Source organism: Chiroxiphia lanceolata, chromosome 4, assembly GCF_009829145.1.
Source record: "Chiroxiphia lanceolata isolate bChiLan1 chromosome 4, bChiLan1.pri, whole genome shotgun sequence".
In the NCBI taxonomy this organism is placed as follows: Eukaryota; Metazoa; Chordata; class Aves; order Passeriformes; family Pipridae; genus Chiroxiphia; species Chiroxiphia lanceolata.
Genome location: NC_045640.1, coordinates 28,613,334 through 28,629,797, shown reverse-complemented (window position 1 = coordinate 28,629,797; position 16,464 = coordinate 28,613,334). Strand labels below are relative to the sequence as shown.

Sequence of the window (16,464 nt, the reverse complement as noted above, 5' to 3'; positions counted from 1 at the left end):
AAGGGTACAGACAAATGCACCAGCACTCACCAGCACTCCTTCATATTGGCTGATCTTAAGTAGTGAGTAACATAGCCAACAGCGTTTCCAAAATTTGGTCTTTGGTTTTGTCTCTGATCCTGTACACTCTGTGGTGCATTATTTTCATCTTCCTCACTCAACATAAGAAGAAATGTCAGTAATTGTTCTCTAAGAAATGAACCAGGGAAAGCTCCAACAAACAATACTTTCCGCTATTGTAAGAAACTGAGAAACTTAAATAAATAAATAAAATCCATTAAATCATTTTTAAGGCAGTCACAGCTTTCCATTCAATTTTAGCAGAGAGCTATTTTGAATCGAGGTACAGTACTGCCCTAAATGTTTGCACTGCATAGTGAACGCAACAAAGTAGTTTGGTTCATTGAGGCTTATTATTGGACTAAAAAAATCTTAGAAGAATAGAAAAAGAAAGCTGATCAAAAATCTCCTGTGTTGCTGTTACTTTTGGGTTGCCCTGAGCACGCTGCAGTGACTCTACGAAGGCATGAGCTTCTTTTCCTGTAGATATCTAAATGCAGTACCTACATCAGTCTCTTCAGGTTTGCATTTGAATATAAACCTTCAGAGAGAATACATTTCATTTAGACAACACATTAGCACCTCCTACCATTTTATAACCTGCACATCTGGAAAATTATTTTGCCCTCATGTTGCTGAGATGCATGAATGCATTGTGATCCTTTCAGCATACCACTTCCAGTCTTCTCCGGTTGTTCAAAATCTATTCCTTTGACTCAGAATGCTGATAATAAATTTAAGATGAGATCAGTGACTATACATACATGGTGGGTAACTTCCAAATACCACATTAACAGAAGGACAATAGGAGCATTTTTAGATTATTAAGTAGCAGAAAGTATTGAATAATGCAAACTAGGAAAAATAGCTATTTTCTCTGGCATGGATAATTAAAACAGAAATACACAAACACTTTTTGTATTAGACAGAAAACCTAATTCAGCCCAAACCAAAAAGCCATCACCTATCCCGTCTTCTTACCTGTACTACGTATTTAAAAAAAAAAAGTGAATTTACATTATAAACTTGACCTGAGTATATTCCCCCCCATAGGTATATCTCAAAATTGTCATTTATTTGCTAAAAGATGCAAAATGTTGGATTTTCTGAGTGTTCTGATAAGGTGCCAGAGTATATTTAGAGATATATAGATATATAGGTATAGATGTCACAAAATCTTTCAATCAGTTTTTAACAAATTCTGTTAACAAATCAAATGGTCTACAAAAAATGTACTGTGAGAGTTAGAGAACCACCTAACTGGAGAGACTTGGCTTTTGCCTTGGCTCACACTTATTTGCAGTCCTGCTCCAACTCTGCTCTGACCTTAGTTTTAAGATTTAGCAGCTCTCTAACAGTCAGCAGTTCTCTAACAGTCCCTAGGAGGTTTTTCCATAAGGATCTGTTTGACCCTTACTATAATTCACTCCTGAATTCCTGTCCCAGTTTTCTTCTAACTGGATACAACCCAGTAAGCTGTACCTACAAACCAGCAAAGCCTTCTCAGTGCTTTCCTAGGAGGGTGGGAAATGGCTAACAGCATGAAGTGGCCCAGGCAAATATCACCATCCTGCTTCCCTTTCTAAAACAATTAAAGCAACGCTTTCATGCTGTTTTCTGCTCCAGCAAGTTAGTGTATGAGAGCAAACTCCCATTTATGTATACATCCTGCTTTGCATGTGCAAAAGTATGCTTGCATGGAGACTTTAAGGTTTGTTTGCAGCTCCAGTTGTGTTTGCACATATCTAAGCCAGGCACAGGGTTTGAAATGTTTGTCCCTTGACTTTTTTCTGCTGAGAATCAATACAATTTATCTTAGAAAAAAAAAAAACCAACACTTTTTGGAGGGCTCTAAGTTGCTGGAATATGCTGATACAGAAAGTATTGCTTTAGTCACAGTAACATTACTTTCATGATGCTATAGAACACTTCAAATACATTTATTGATTAGCATTAATGTAATTACAATGGAAACTCCTGTTCTCCTAAGGTGAAAATGTATTTGCTAATTCAATGCTCCAGGGTACAAGCATGCAGTCATTCTAGCAAAGGAACAGCAAATTACACAAAATAAAGAGCCAAAGGGCGTTAGGACCACACAAGTGTACCTTGTTAGGACTGGAAAGGGTTACCTTTGTGCCATTCCCATTCCCACTTACAATCATTGCCCCTCGAATGGATTCATGTTGTGCCATTTTCTCCTCTAGCTACAATAACAATGAAGTTTTCAAATCCCCATCCCCTCTTTGATTTGATGGTCATTCCTGTTCCCTCTTTCATACAATCTGGCAGCCTGAACAGAAAAATCACCAATGAATCAAAATACTCCTTGTCGTAGGGAAAGATTTTGTTCTCCACTTCTTTTTTTTTTTTTTCGACTATCACCTTTTGCTTTCACCATACCTTCCAAAGAGGGCCTGGGGGGAACCACCCCCCAGCTCCCCTGAATTGACCCCAGACTTCATTCTTCTGCTGTAGTGATTCCCACTCTCCATTAGGTGGCATTAGTTCAAATTCCATCTTGAAACAAATTGGTCCAATGACTGTGCTCCCCATCAAATTTTCTCCTGGAGTTGGCTGGACCGCGTCTTCTTTCATTCCTTGTCCGGGGATGTTGCCAACACCAGAACTGTCAATTCTGTAGGCTTGCCAGCATCGCCTTCCAAAAACATGCCTTTTGCAAATGTATAACATTTTGATGCTTAAATTATCTTTTAAAACACACAATTTCCTATGAATTTCTATAGCTCCTTTCAGCATGTAGAAAGAACTATGCGTGCACTTATATGTTTAATAGAAAACATGTGTATAAAACCAACCAAAAAACTATAAACTGTTGTCCAACATTATATTGCTTCTTTACAAAGAGTAAAGTTGTTAGAAGGTGAAAGGGAAGCAAGTGCTTATCTCACTCCTAAATCACCTCCAAAACAGAAAAAAAGGAATAACACAAATCCATCAAAGCCAGTTGTTAGTTCTGTGAAAGACAGTGTTACATAGTAGAAAGACTCTGACATAATACATCCTGCTTTCCCACAAAAATAAAAAAAATATTTCTGCAAAATGCAACCTAGGACATTCACAAGTTCCCTCAAGATAAATGGAAGCCTGAATAAGATGAAATGGGAATCGGGATGAAGATACAGAGGGGGGCATGCTCGCTGAGTACTGCAGTTTGCTGCAGAGCCTGGGGAAGCTGAAGCTGACAGTTCTAAATTAGGGTAAGACAGAAATAGCTTTCAAATATCTGTATCTCCTGTTCACCTTTTACATAGAAAATGCACTTTAATTTCAAATGTAAAATTTCTTCAAATGCCCTGGAGTTTGCCTTGGTGGGAAGGGCATCAGGGTGAACACTAACAAAAGGAAAAAAATAGCAAATTTCTTCCACTTCTCTTTAGAGTATGGGAAGAACTAAACACAAGACTAACAAGGAGAAAAACAGTTATGAAAAGAACAACAGATCAGTGCTGTCCTTTGCTCTAAATGTGCACTATGTTTACTCTCTCCTCTTCCTGCAGTTTTATCCAAGTCTTTCCTTTTTAGGTCAGAACCCCGTAGTTCTTATAGCAAAGGACCCCCGAAGTATGTTAGTTTTGTGGCTTCAGGCACACCATATTCCTGCTGATATTACTGTACCTCAAGGCAAAAGTCTTCCTCCAGGAAAAAACTCTTTCAAAGGCTGCGTTTATACTGAAGAGTTTTTTTAAACCATCTCAACTTTGAGTCTCAGCTATGATAAGGCTGGTTCTGGCAGCAGCTGATACTGTAAACCTCATTTTCTAATGAGATTAAATTTATGAGAGCAATTTGCCTGTTCATTCCTCTATCTGTCTCTCAAGCTTGTCCCACTCACTCTTCTCCCCTGTAATTTTGGGATCTATTAGCCAATGTCAATTAGAAAGGAGTAGAAGTCTTACAGGTATACTGATGCTCTCTTCTCCGAGGTAGGTGCAGAGCTGAAAAGAGGATGACCTGACCATATCCTCTGATTTTGTGTATTTTTAAAGAAGTGGAATGAAGGAAGGGTGGAAGTTTCCATAGGAAGGAAACAAGAGCAAAGGATGGGACAGCCCAGAGAACTGGAAATGACAGGAGGCAAAGGCCACGTTTTCCAGCGACAACACTGTCTTCTTTCATGAGGCTCCAGCATAAACAAGAATGATACACATCATCCTGGCAGCCTGCACTTCTCAGGATTCATTTCCATTTACTTTCATGGGATTTCCCTCAATATAAAAAGTAGCATCACCCCCTTTGCTTGTCTGATGGGCACAACAGCCAATGCCCTCAGGATGGTTAACTCCAGCACTGCTGCTCCAATCTCAGCAGCATCAAGCTGCTCAGGTCAGCACTGTGGTAGGGGACACATGTCCTCCTACTCCATGGAGACACTCCCTGGTGCAGGGTAGCCTCCAATAACTGCTGGCTCTATTACATATGCTGATACTACAAGTAATAAAGAAGCCCTCCAAGGATGAAGGTGATGATATCTCAGTCTTGTTCTGGAATATTTCCAAAATCATGAAGTCCTGAATCAAGGTGTTTAAAGGACTCAGTGCCTGTTTTGTAAAAGATCTCCAGCTGGGGTTTTCTTTCTTCTAATGTTCACCAATAGTGGCAGCTATCCTGCAAGGTCTGAGTTGTTTCCTTAAATCAAATTTCTAGCTTAAACTAATTCTGAAACTTAGCTCTGAAGATAAAAAGATCTACTCATTTTATCAAAATTGTGAGACTGCCCCAAGAGGCAATCCACTGCTGAGGCAGACTAATGTGGAGGAACATGCATTTGGAACTCACTGAGTTTTATCTTTACCTAAGAAAGAAAAAAAACCAAAATCTTCAGAGATAATTTCTGTGCATGAAGAAAGTACTCATGTTTACTCATACTCATCACTTACTCATATTTTATAGCTATTGGAAAAGAGAAAAAAAATTGACAACTTTACTGCAATTTGACAATTTTTGCTGAAAATCCAATGGACCAAACTGCCACAATCTATTAAATTGTACATTACCTGAGCCCACTCAGTCCTGCATTAATTACAAAAGACAAATCAGATCTTGAAAAATGTTTTATCAAGAGAAAATAGGCAATACCAAAATAACCCAAACCTCCTTTGATCTTTTCTTAACGGCAGCAATATTTCAATATAATGATTTAGAAGCGGTATCTGAAATTGGCAGGTCCTGCTGAAAAACAACAACAACAAAACAAACAACAACAACAATGAAACCTCCTCATGACTTTTAATTTGACCAATGAACAAAAAATGCAATTTCAAAATAAAGCTATGGGAGTGGATGAAAATGATGACAGCAAAATTAAAACTGATCCTAATGACATCAAGTAGCAATTTTTTTCTGCTAATTTCCCAGCTCCGCTCAGAGTTATTGCAGATTTTAGATAAGCAAGATTGACTCACTAACACTGTTCTCCTGTTTTCAGGGGAATCAATCACATGTTTAAAGACTTTGTGGTGTCTTTACTATTACTAACTCAATGCAAGTCAGCATAAGATCCTGTATATTCACTCCAGGACATGTATCATAAGCCAGGACTGGCCTTTCAAGGAGACTAAAACAAAAAAGCAGTATCTCTCTCTTTTGCAGTACCTAAACTGTGGGTATCTACTTGCTTTTGTGTAGTAACCCTGAGAATATTAGGCTATGACTGCTTTAGAACCTTTTTCTAGAAGAATAAAGCAATGGCGCTAGGTTAGTTAAAATCAAAGCATACTGGAGAAAAAATAGAACACCAAGTTTTTGTTCAAATGCATTGTACATGCCATGTACAAATGTCAAGTATGCTTCTTGGTTTAATGGTATTTGCATCATCTGCATATATGGTTGACCACATTCTGGCTTAAACTTCATGCCATTTTGAGAAGACTGGGAGCACTCATAGCATAAAAACTGACTGATTTTTCTCTGTCATTGTATACTTCTACAGAAGAAAGGGAAAAGATGTGTGGTCATGGCTATGCATTTGAGGTCAGGGTTTAAGACTGCATGATCCTGCGTGCAGTGGTACATAGTTCTGAACTAAAACTCACCTGCTATTATAGGAGTTGGATTATTTAGTAAGATGACTACGTCATGCAAGATATTTCTCAGACACTTTGAATTCTGGAGTCTGAAATTGTGTTTTACATACCAGCTATGTTTATGTTGTAGCTATGCATATATTATGGCTTGTTGGCTGAGGAAGCTAAAATTGGAAAGCAAATGGATTGCCCAGCTTGACCTTAATGTTATGTCTCCAGTATTTTCTTTGGACGGCCTTCAGTCCACCTTGGGGTTTCATGCCCCTCAGTCTTTGAAAGTCTGTTGGTAGGCTCACAGTTGACCCCTGTAGAGTGGTAATTAAAAAAGAGAGAGAGAATTCTTACAGAAAACTGGCAGCTTTGTTGCTATATTAATCGCGAGTTTCACGGCCCTCTCCTGCAGCCTGGCAGGCAGCACCCCTTGCTCCTCTTCGCAAGGGGATGCTCCTGCAGCTGTGAGTGGGCCCTGGCACCGCCGAAGGCTCCCCAGACCGGGGTTTGTGGCCCCCGGGTAGCGCCCACCCTGCCCCGCCTCCTACCACTGTCCCTGCCACCAAATTACATACATAAATAATGGTACCGACAGATAAAAAACCAAACAAACAGACCCAACACCCAGCCAGAGCCGCGGTTGTTGGTACTTTTCACCGCCCCTTCGCATAATTATTGTATTCGCGTTTCCTCCCACTCTCCCAATGGGCTACCAGCTGCAGAAGTCCTGAATAGCGAGCTTAATTGGGCTTTGTCATGCAGAATACCTCCATTTTCTATAGCAGGTTACAAAGGGGCCCTTGGCAGACGTGGTGGGCTCCTCTGGCGACGACGGGTCGTGCCTGGCTGCGCCCATCACCTCCGCACACCGCGCAGGTAGCGCGGCCGCCAGACCATCCCGGCGCAGGGCCACCTCCACCCACCGACCCCAGCACAGGCTCACCTCCAGCTCACCGCTGTCCAACGCTGCCCAATGCAGGGTCACAGCCCCTTTCCCACAGCTCCCCAGGCTGCTCCCAGACGCCCCCGGGACACTCCGATCTGGCCGAGCCCCTTTCCCTTTGCGAACACGCCAAGAATGTCAGCCAGAGTTTATTTCCAACATGACTTTTTAATAAAACTCAGACATTATGGCCAAGTGTTCCCATTTCGTAGCAAATCGGTGTGATGAGGGTTAATTGGCAAACCCCGGACTCAAAAGAGGTTAGCCATTATAGGCTAATCATACATTCTCTATTTGATATAAATAGTGTAGAGTACAGGGTATAGATATTCATCGTGAATTACAGCTAATCGTCATTTGGAATCCAAGCTACTGCTTCTGCCCATTTATTGGCACTGTTTCCTTCAGACTTATCTTTTTTCCCTCCCTCTTGTTTCTTGTTTTGACAGTTTAAATCCAGGTCTATATCACATAGAAAGCTAATAAAATTCTCATTTCATTGTTAATCTGATTTCATCGCAGTATAGGTTTTTACCCGCACACCTGCATAGCAGGGTGTAATTCCATTAATAATAATGATAAAAAAAACCCAAATCAACATATTCATTGCATGTCTTTTCCCTGATGATATATTGTGAGCAGTGTGAGTTGAAAAAGAGCCATTTATTCTCACCGTGAATGAGTCTGCCTGGAACTGAAGACTTCACCTGCCTCCTCAGTCAATTAGGAATGTATCGAAAATTCTACCAGAAAACGAGTTAAATTAACCGTTAGCTAATTTCCTTGTGTCCCTCCTACATAATCCCCCCTTTTCAGCTTGCCCCAGAAATTACCACATGTTGCAAGGTTCAAATAGTGCCTAATGAAACAGTGACTAAATGGTTCGCTTAAACCCGCAGCGCTCAAACCCTTTCGCTCTGCCTTCAAAGCTTGGGGAGCTGCAGAGGTCGGGGGTGCCCATCTTAAAAAGATTATATATATATATATATATATATGTATCCAGTTTGGTGGCAAAATCTCCCCTGGCAGGGCAGCACAGTCCCTCCCTTCCCACTGCACACACTCCAGGGCTACCCCCGCGGGCGGAAGAAAAGTGTCGTCCCACCCTGAGCAAGGCGCCCGTGGGAGGACAAGGGCCGGGGACCTGCGGAGACAAGACCATGGGAAGACTGCACGTACACGCGGGACCGCAGGACCGTGCCCCGGCGCGGATGGGAACACGCGTGAGCTCCCTGAGGGATTCCGTACAACTTTATTTCTAACACCTCGTGTCGATGCTTTCTCTGAGGGTGTAGAAAGTGGTTTGGAAGGGACCGCATCCCAGGAGGCAGCATTCTGTCGAGGTCTCCCTTTCACTTTCTTTATATTCACGTGGAGGTGGAGGGTTCTTCCTCTTTTACATGGCGGTTCCACGTAAATTGTAAACATTGATTTTACCGAGGTTCCTTAGTTTGAGGACGGAAAGAAAAAAAGCAGCTCTGGGCCGGCAAACTTCTGTGCAAAGCCCGCCCGAAGAGAAGCTTTACCACGCAGTTACAAGCTCTCATTTCTGTCTAAAGCGGCTTCACTGAAGTGTCATCTTATAAAACTCGGTGAATTCCGCAAAGAGAGTAGAGTCACTTATTTGAAACGGTGAGGCTAATACAAAGTCATCAAAGCACTATGGTTCTTGTCTTTAAGTGACAACCCTCTTTATAGAACTGTTTGAAATACGCCTCCTGCTTTTCAATGTCTCTCTATCCATCTTTGTCTGCTCTTCAGAAAAGCAGACAATATAAAGCAAAGCCTGGCGAGCTCCCCACGCTCTGGCTTGGGCAGTGCCAACGTTAGCCTTGAAATTGTCACTCCTCCATTAATCTGAAACTAGTTATTTTTCCAGAGCACACAGCACACGCTTCCGATCTTTTTGGGTTCGCTTCCAACAGCTTAAATCCCACTGGACACGTCGGCTGGGGTTGGGGCAGGGGGGAGGCGCGGAGGGGCCGGGGCCGACCCATCGCCCTGAGCGGGGACGGCTGGGAGGCGCGCAGGGGGTCGAGAGGGGCGCGGAGCAGATCCTGTGTGAAATCGGCGCTTTCACGGCGAGGTTGAGCGCGCTGCAGCGCGGACACACGGCCCGTGGTTTCCCGACTGGCACTGTGGGTTCGGGCTGTTTGTTATTCCGCTGTCATGCGGGACTCCCCGGCAGCTGCCGGGTGCACGGCCTTCCGCCACCAGCGGGGGCCAGGTGGAGCGAGGGCCGCCTTCCCAAGGCTGAGATCCCATCGGGACCCCCGGGCCCGGGCTCCCAACTCCCCCGGGGTTTCTCGCTCAGACTGATACCCAGTTCAGCCGACAAAGGTGCGCGGAGGCTGCGGGACGCGCTTCCATCCCTCGTACTTTACATACTTTTCAAACAGACGCAAAAACTTTAACAACAGCAATAGTAATAGTAGTAGTAGTAGTAGTAGTAGTAATAATAATAATAATAATAATAATAATAATAATAATAATAAAGGGGGTGGGGGGAGTTTGTCCCCGTTTCTTTCCCGAAGGACTGCGTGCGGTAATCTTCAGGCCCTGGATTCAGGATGGGAGCGCTCCCCGCCCTGCCAGTGTCAGGACTCTCTCTGGGTTCCCTGAGCGGTGGCAACAGGATTCGTCCCTTCCTGGGCATCTCATCCCCATGGGCACGACAGAAACTCCGCAGTGGGCATGATCCTTTTTGGTCGTGGTTTTCTCCTACGGCTCAGTCGTCGTCTGAGCCGTGCAAGAGGGAAAAAGAGCCCCGGGCAGCAGCCGAGCCGCCGGACAGCGCTGCCGTCGATTCGGCCGCCCCCCTTCCCGCAAGGGCAGTGCCAGGCACCGACACCGAGGAAGAGTCCCAGAGGGGTCCGCTCGGTGGGAGGGGCGGGAGTAGGAAATTAGGACAAACTAGAGATAAATGCAGGGGGATTAGGTAGATCGTCCCCTCTTCTTTCAATCTCCAAAACGGGGAAAATGAAGAAGGAGAGTTTTCCCCAGTCCCCTTGCCTGGATCCCGGGGTCCCTGCGCTGTGAGCCCCGCTCTCCATGAGCGCTTGGGCTCTGACTGATGGGGCCTAGCCCGTCCTGTCCACTCCACGGAGGATGAGCAGCCGGTCGGGACCTCTGAGCTCTTTGGTCTGAGGGTCCCTGGAGCACAGGACGTGTCCTGCCACGGTGCCCCGACCACACCGCGGGTGGGAGCAGAGAGCTGCCACCAAGGGTTTGCACTACCCCGTGTCGGGGCCGGAGATGCGAGACTCTGGCGATGGGCGTTGCGGCAAGAGCTCCGACAGCAGGGAGACGTTACACCAGATTCCAGGGCAGGACTGGAAAGAGTAGACGGGGGAACGCGGTGCCTTCAGCACTGAGAAGTTCCACCAGCCCGCGGTCGGCACTGCCCGTGGGCAAACAGGTCCTATCAGGGCATGGGAGCACGTTCAATCGAGGGATTCACAACCGGAGAGGTCGGTGCAGTGGGGCTGATCTCAGCCGTGCAGACTGAGGTCAGGGAGACACCTCAAGACGGATGTTTTCCTTCTCTGAATTTTTAATCGGAAAGAGTTAAATGGAATTAAAGGAATGAAATAAATATCTGAGGAGGAATGCTACGCCGGCATGTTACAGAAGGTCGGTAGCGAGGTCACTCACACAAACATAACTCTCACTCTTCATACAAGTGCTCTGGCTTCCGTTGTGCGACCTTCTTGCGGGTCTTTGCCTGTGCGGGGCCCGGCGCTGCGGCTGCACTGAGGGTTCGGCAGCCCATGTGAGGCGCTCGGGGTCAGCCCACACCTGAAAGCCATCCAGGATACAGGCAGCTCCTCTGCCGCCAGTTTATGCCAGGATGAGCGGCTCCAGCAGCGGCAGTCGCAGCCAGATACCACATGCTTCTCTTCTCCTGACTACTCGGAGTGGGACACATCTGGTGGATAATGGGCAGTAACTGCAGCTGGATTATGTCAGGGCTGTGCTTGGATCATATCTCGTGCCAAAAACGGGAAAAAGGCTGGGAAGTTGCATAGTGCCTCATGACGTGAGGGCGGTACCGCAACACCAGTCTGAACCGCTCCAAGGCTTTGTCCTTGGCCTCTACAGAGAAGCGATTTTATTGCTCCCAGGGGAGCAGTGAAGACATATGCAGTCATGTTTCCAGTGCTCTCAAATATCGCTGTGACAAGTACCAAAGAAAATGAGAGCTTTTACATATTCAACGCACTTATAACGAGTGCAACATTCACGCTGAGTGGCAAAAGAAAAAAGTTGTTATGAGGGTGCTGTCCCATATCCCCCAGGCCCTTCAGTCTCCTCTATAGCTTCTGTTCTCAGCCCTGTTGCTGGACATACCCTCTGTCTCAAGGGTCTGCCTCAGGCAGGTCTGCCTCCTTGGATAATCTTGTTCCCCCTGCAGACATCCTCATCCAGCAGGCTGTTGGGCAAAAGACATCCCTCTGTCCCCCAGTTATGGGTTATCTGATTCCTACCAGAGTGAATAGTGGCAGCTGAAGTCTCCCACGGGTCTGTCCCCTGTAGCTTGCTGGTCAGCTCTGCAGAACTCATAGGAACTCAATGTCTTGGAGACTCTGGTGGAGCTATCACGTCGGGTGGCTGGTTTGTATTGATCATAGAGTTTATGAGTTATGAGGAAATGAGGGTAACTTGCAGAAAGAAAAGCACAGCAACTGCATAATCCTTACTTCCATAGATAACTAACTCTAAGAGGAATATTAAATACAGAACTGAACACTGCTTGTCTTGGGCACTGAGTGAGGAAAAACTGCACTTCACACTTTGTGGGAGGAAAAAAAGGATAGAAAGTAGAAGGGAAAATAAAAAAAAGGAACCCTCAACACATTCTAATGTAAATTTGCCTAAATTTCTAACTGTTGAATGTTGCACATGGAAACCCTACAATACATTTACTGCAAGTTAGGGTATGCTCAACTTCCACTTCTGTTACACTGACTCGGACTGCCTAGTGCTAAGTTCAGGTTGAGCTGGTTGTACCAGCCTTTTGAGATGTGTCAGGGCAAACCATTGCACCATTCCTCTTTTCCAAATTTTTTAGCATGAAACATTCACTTCGAAACAAAATGAAATCTGGTGATTACAGCAACTGGCTCAACAACAGAGCCTGTGTACAATAATCATATGCCACTAGTACCTCTCAACCCTTGAAAAGTACATACAAACCCATTGATTACTATAAGACATAACTTCATTTTCCTTTTATTTTTTATTTTTAAGAAATTGTTGAATACTGCAGTGAAGAGACTCCTTATTGTGTATCTTCTAGAAACAGAGGGAAATACCAGTTTATTCACTGAGGTGCATGTTTCCACAGAGTTACACTGAGAACACATACACTCTGCCAAGTGTATCTTTACAGTTTTAAATATCTTTGAGTTTTCCAGTATCCTTAAGTCTTAATTTCAAAGACTGTTATGCTTTTTCTCACCCAGCAAAGCTTTGTTTTCCCAGGCTGCTGCAGGCCTGTTAACTCCCCCCTCTTACATAATGGGATGACACTGCTGAGAGGGTGGGCAGGACTTTTTGTGTAAATAAGCTCCCAGAGCTTCGAGGTTGGAAAAGACCCATTGTGATTATAGAAGCAAGCTAGACACAGGTGAACTGAAGCAGAAGAACGATAGTTTCCAGAGACCACCTCAGCAGATTTTAGGGAAAGAGGATGCAACCCATTCAGCCAGACCCTCCATGAGTTTGCCTAGGAGGAAGTCACAAGGACTTCAAACCTTTTGCCCTCTGGTCTCCCCAGGCTGGCAAGTGAGGGGACTGACACTTCGGTAAACAACATCCCCAGATGCTCATGGGATCTGGGCTGCTGACCTCTATACTCAGCTAAAGTAGTGAGATGGAACAGTGAGATTCTGTATTTATTTTTTTAAGACCAGACTAGAAACATCGGTCCTGCTTTTTCTTTCCCTTCCTGTCACACTGTGGTTGTTCTGGACACTGCCTCTGCCCCACGCCCCAAAGCTGGTCCAGGCTGTGGGGCAGTGCCCACACCAGGCCCTCTCTATCCTGCCCCAGCCCTCTTCGTGCACCTGCCCTCTCCTCCAAGACAGGCAAGCAGTGCAAGTGTCAGTGCGATGTGGCTGCATCTCTCTCCAGCATTCAGGGTGCTTGCAGGCAAGTCAAATTGGAGACTTACCTCTGAGCTGAAGCTCTGAAGTTAGGGATCAAACAGGAGAAAGGTAGGGGTTGTTGAGAGAATTATTTACCAAAAAGATTTTGCCACCGTTTTGGAGGTTGAAGTCAAAAGTGTAGATTGCATTAGAGGGATTGTGTTTCCACCTAAGGAAAAGAAGTGAGCGGGGAATAACATAGCGTGCAAAAGGCACTTCTGATTTGCTCATATGCTGTACGCCAGTATGGCAGGAATTAGAAAAAAAGTTATAAAGAGGCTTATTTGGGACTGACTAGCTCCAGCTCCATCCTTTTCTGCACCAGCCATGTTCAAGGAGCTTGGGATGGGCCGTCCAAGGCAGAGGCAGGATGGGGCCTGTGGTTAGGTGCTGCACGAGTGGGTTTCTCCTCAGATCTGTTCCCTAAGCCTGGCCAAGCACTTGAATGAGATCAACACCGAAAACGCTGGACACCGTCTTGGTGCCTGAGACAAAAAAAAAAAAAAAATCAATTATTTCTATGCAACATCACCCTGGAATAACATAAGCAGAGTTTCAGTCTGGCGAAGGGCCGATGTACACAGGCAACCTTCTCGGAGGGGGAAGAGCTGGGTGGTGCTGAACGGAGCAACCGGGCCGGGCAGCATCGCCACGGCGGGACACGGGGCGGTGCGGGGAATCCTGGCGCGCAGCCCCTCGCTCCAGTCCCGCTGCCGGGATCGGCGGTACTGGGCCAGCGGCAGGCGGGTGTCCCCGACGCTGTGTTGCCGAGCGAGCAGACGGGAGAAAGCTGTCAGTCGCCAGGAGGGCGTGCGTTGGCTCTGGCTGTGAAGGAACACAAAGCTGCTGGGCTCAGAGGACAAGGCTGCATTTGCATTCCGGCTGGAGCGGAGTCCCCCCCCCCACTTCTCTACCTCGCAGCCGGCCCGAGTCGCAGGGGAAGAGAAAACATATTCCTGTTAGTAGCCGATGGCTTTTATTTTTGCTCTTTACGGAGATCTGACACATATACAGCGATGCTTTCACCGTACAAAGGACTGTGAAGAAACGCACCTTGCCCCAGCCAGTCCCCTTCGCTGCTGGGACTGGGCTGGTGCTTGGAGGTGGAGGTGGGTGTGGGGGGATAAGAAGAAAAAATTAAATTCTCGTCTGATCTCATTTATTTAAATAAATATAAATATAATTTTTATATAAAACTATTCAGAGACAAACAGCCGTTCCAAACCCAAACGACCGATCTTTATGTCTTTTCTTATTTTTGTTAAGAAGTCCGCCCAGAAAGTTCTCTACAGGTTTTAGTTTGCTTTTCAGTTTTTGATGCCTCGCTTATAGGTTCTAAATGCGTTTGTTTTTTGCCTTTAAATTGCTTGGGGGCAGATGGAGGAAGGCACCCTGGGCCATGCGAGTCTTGTCCCATGTTACATGTTAGGAAGAGCAGGTGCTCTGTCCTGGGGTTACATAAATAACGTTTTAGTTGAACTCTCACGACTAAAACATTTACATTCCGAAAATATATTTATATATCTCTTTCTATTACTGCAAAGGGATGACAGTTAATCTCCCTGGCGAGGGCCAGGGAGGGCAGGTTAGTGGGCTGCCGTCCCTGGGCAGAGGTGCCAGGTGAGCCGCCGTGCCGCCACCTCGCTCCGGGCTGGGACCCGGCGGCGGCAGCGGAACTCCGAGCCGGGCTCATAACGGGGAGACCTCTTTATCCTCTGTAGCCGATGAGGGGGATAGAGACTCTTCGTCCTCCGACCGGGGGTAATGCCCCTGGCTTGTGCTGCACTTGCAGCCCCCGTGCGAGTTTCGCTGGGTGCCTTTACCTTCTTTCTTGTGCTTCACCCTCCTGTTTTGGAACCAGATTTTCACTTGCTTCTCGGACAGGTTCAGGTACGTGGCTATCTCGATCCTCCGCAGCCGGGACAGGTACATGTTGGAGGAGAATTCCCTCTCCAACTCCAAGAGCTGAGTGCTAGTAAAAGCTGTCCTCATACGCTTCCCGTTTTGAATTTGGCTGGATTCGGACCCTCCTGGATGGGAGAGAAGCGCGAACTTCAGCGTGACGGGGGAACGGGGGAAAGGGGAAGAGGGAGAGAGAGAGAAAGAGAGAGAGGGAGAAAGAGAGAGGGAAGGAGAAAAGACATTCTCCCTCTGCTTTCCGACCAGGGGCAGCCGCTTTCCCTCGGGGGACCCCCTTCTCCCACTGCCCCCCCTTCCCCGGCGGCCGCAGGGCTCCTACCCATGCCGAGGCAGTGAAACCTCCGGGGGTCGCTGACGCTGTAGGTGGTGGCGGCGCAGGCAGGTGGGTGATGCGTAGGGTGTCCCAGGGCTGCGGCGGCGGGCACCGAGGCGGCGGGCGGCGGGTGCTGCGGCGGGTGGTGAGCGTGGCCGGTCCGCGGGCAGCACTGGGCCTCGCCTGCGGCGGTGGGGAACTGGCTCTTGAGCAGAGGGATGGCCCCGCCGCCGCCGCTGCCGCCACGGGAGGAGTGCAGGTGCGAGGTGACGCAGAGCGGGCACACGCAGAAGGCGCCGCTCTTTCGGGACGGGCAGCCCGGGCCCGACACCGACATGACGAGGGGAGAAGGCATGCTGAGAGGGATGAAGAAGTCCTGGCCGTGATGATGCTCAGGCAGGGACGGAGCCGGCCTCGAGGAGTCTTTGATGATTAAGGAGTCGACGTAGAAGGAGCGGGACATTGCGGAGGGCTGCGAGGCCGGGGACGGCTCTCCGAAAGTCGGGATTTTCCTGCTTGGCCAAGTTGCCACTGAAGTCCTGGCGAGTCGAGAAGGTGCTTATGTTTGAGAGCTGAACAAAAGGGTCCCTGGAGAGGGCTGGTCTTAAAGTTCCCCCGCCTGGATCCCCTGCGCCGGGGTTTTATATCAACTATTTAAACACGTGATGGCTGAAAGCCTCGCAGATCTAAATCTCCCCGGGTTCCCAGGCCGGCAGGAGAGGCTGCCGGGGGGGGGGGGGGGGGGGCAAAGCGGGGTAGGGGGGCGGCAAAGTGTGCGTGTTTGCTCGTTGCCCGATGACTTCACTCCTTCGCCTCCGCCTCAGACAAGTTATAGCAGCAGAGAAAGAGGGGAGGGGGCGGCTGCCCCACGGCCGCGTTACACGTCGCGCTCGCAGGCATATCCCTCTCTCAACAAACCCGGGGTGTTGGGGTTTTCCCCGAGAAGAATGCTCCTTTCCTTCTCCAGGAGGGAACAAGAGGTGAGAACAGGTGATGTGTTGAAAGATGCGGGTCAACGCCTTCCCACTCACACCCAGTCAA

The 16,464-nt window shown here is 47.2% G+C and overlaps 1 protein-coding gene across 1 annotated transcript; it reads right to left on the bottom strand.

Annotated features, from left to right (window-relative positions):
* Nucleotides 1-14,879: 14,879 nt before the first annotated feature.
* Nucleotides 14,880-15,886, bottom strand: GSX2 (GS homeobox 2). The gene is made up of 2 exons (XM_032686012.1): nucleotides 15,430-15,886; nucleotides 14,880-15,220 (listed from the first exon to the last, which is right to left on the bottom strand). The coding sequence occupies exons 1-2, from the start codon at nucleotides 15,884-15,886 to the stop codon at nucleotides 14,880-14,882; spliced, it is 798 nt and encodes a 265-aa protein (XP_032541903.1).
* Nucleotides 15,887-16,464: the final 578 nt, after the last annotated feature.

Coding starts and splice junctions, on each gene's coding strand:
- GSX2 (XM_032686012.1), bottom strand. CDS start 15,886: ATGTCCCGCTCCTTCTACGTCGACTCCTTAATCATCAAAGACTCCTCG. Junction 15,221..15,429: donor GTTTCACTGCCTCGGCATGG/GTAGGAGCCCTG, acceptor TCTCCCATCCAG/GAGGGTCCGAATCCAGCCAA.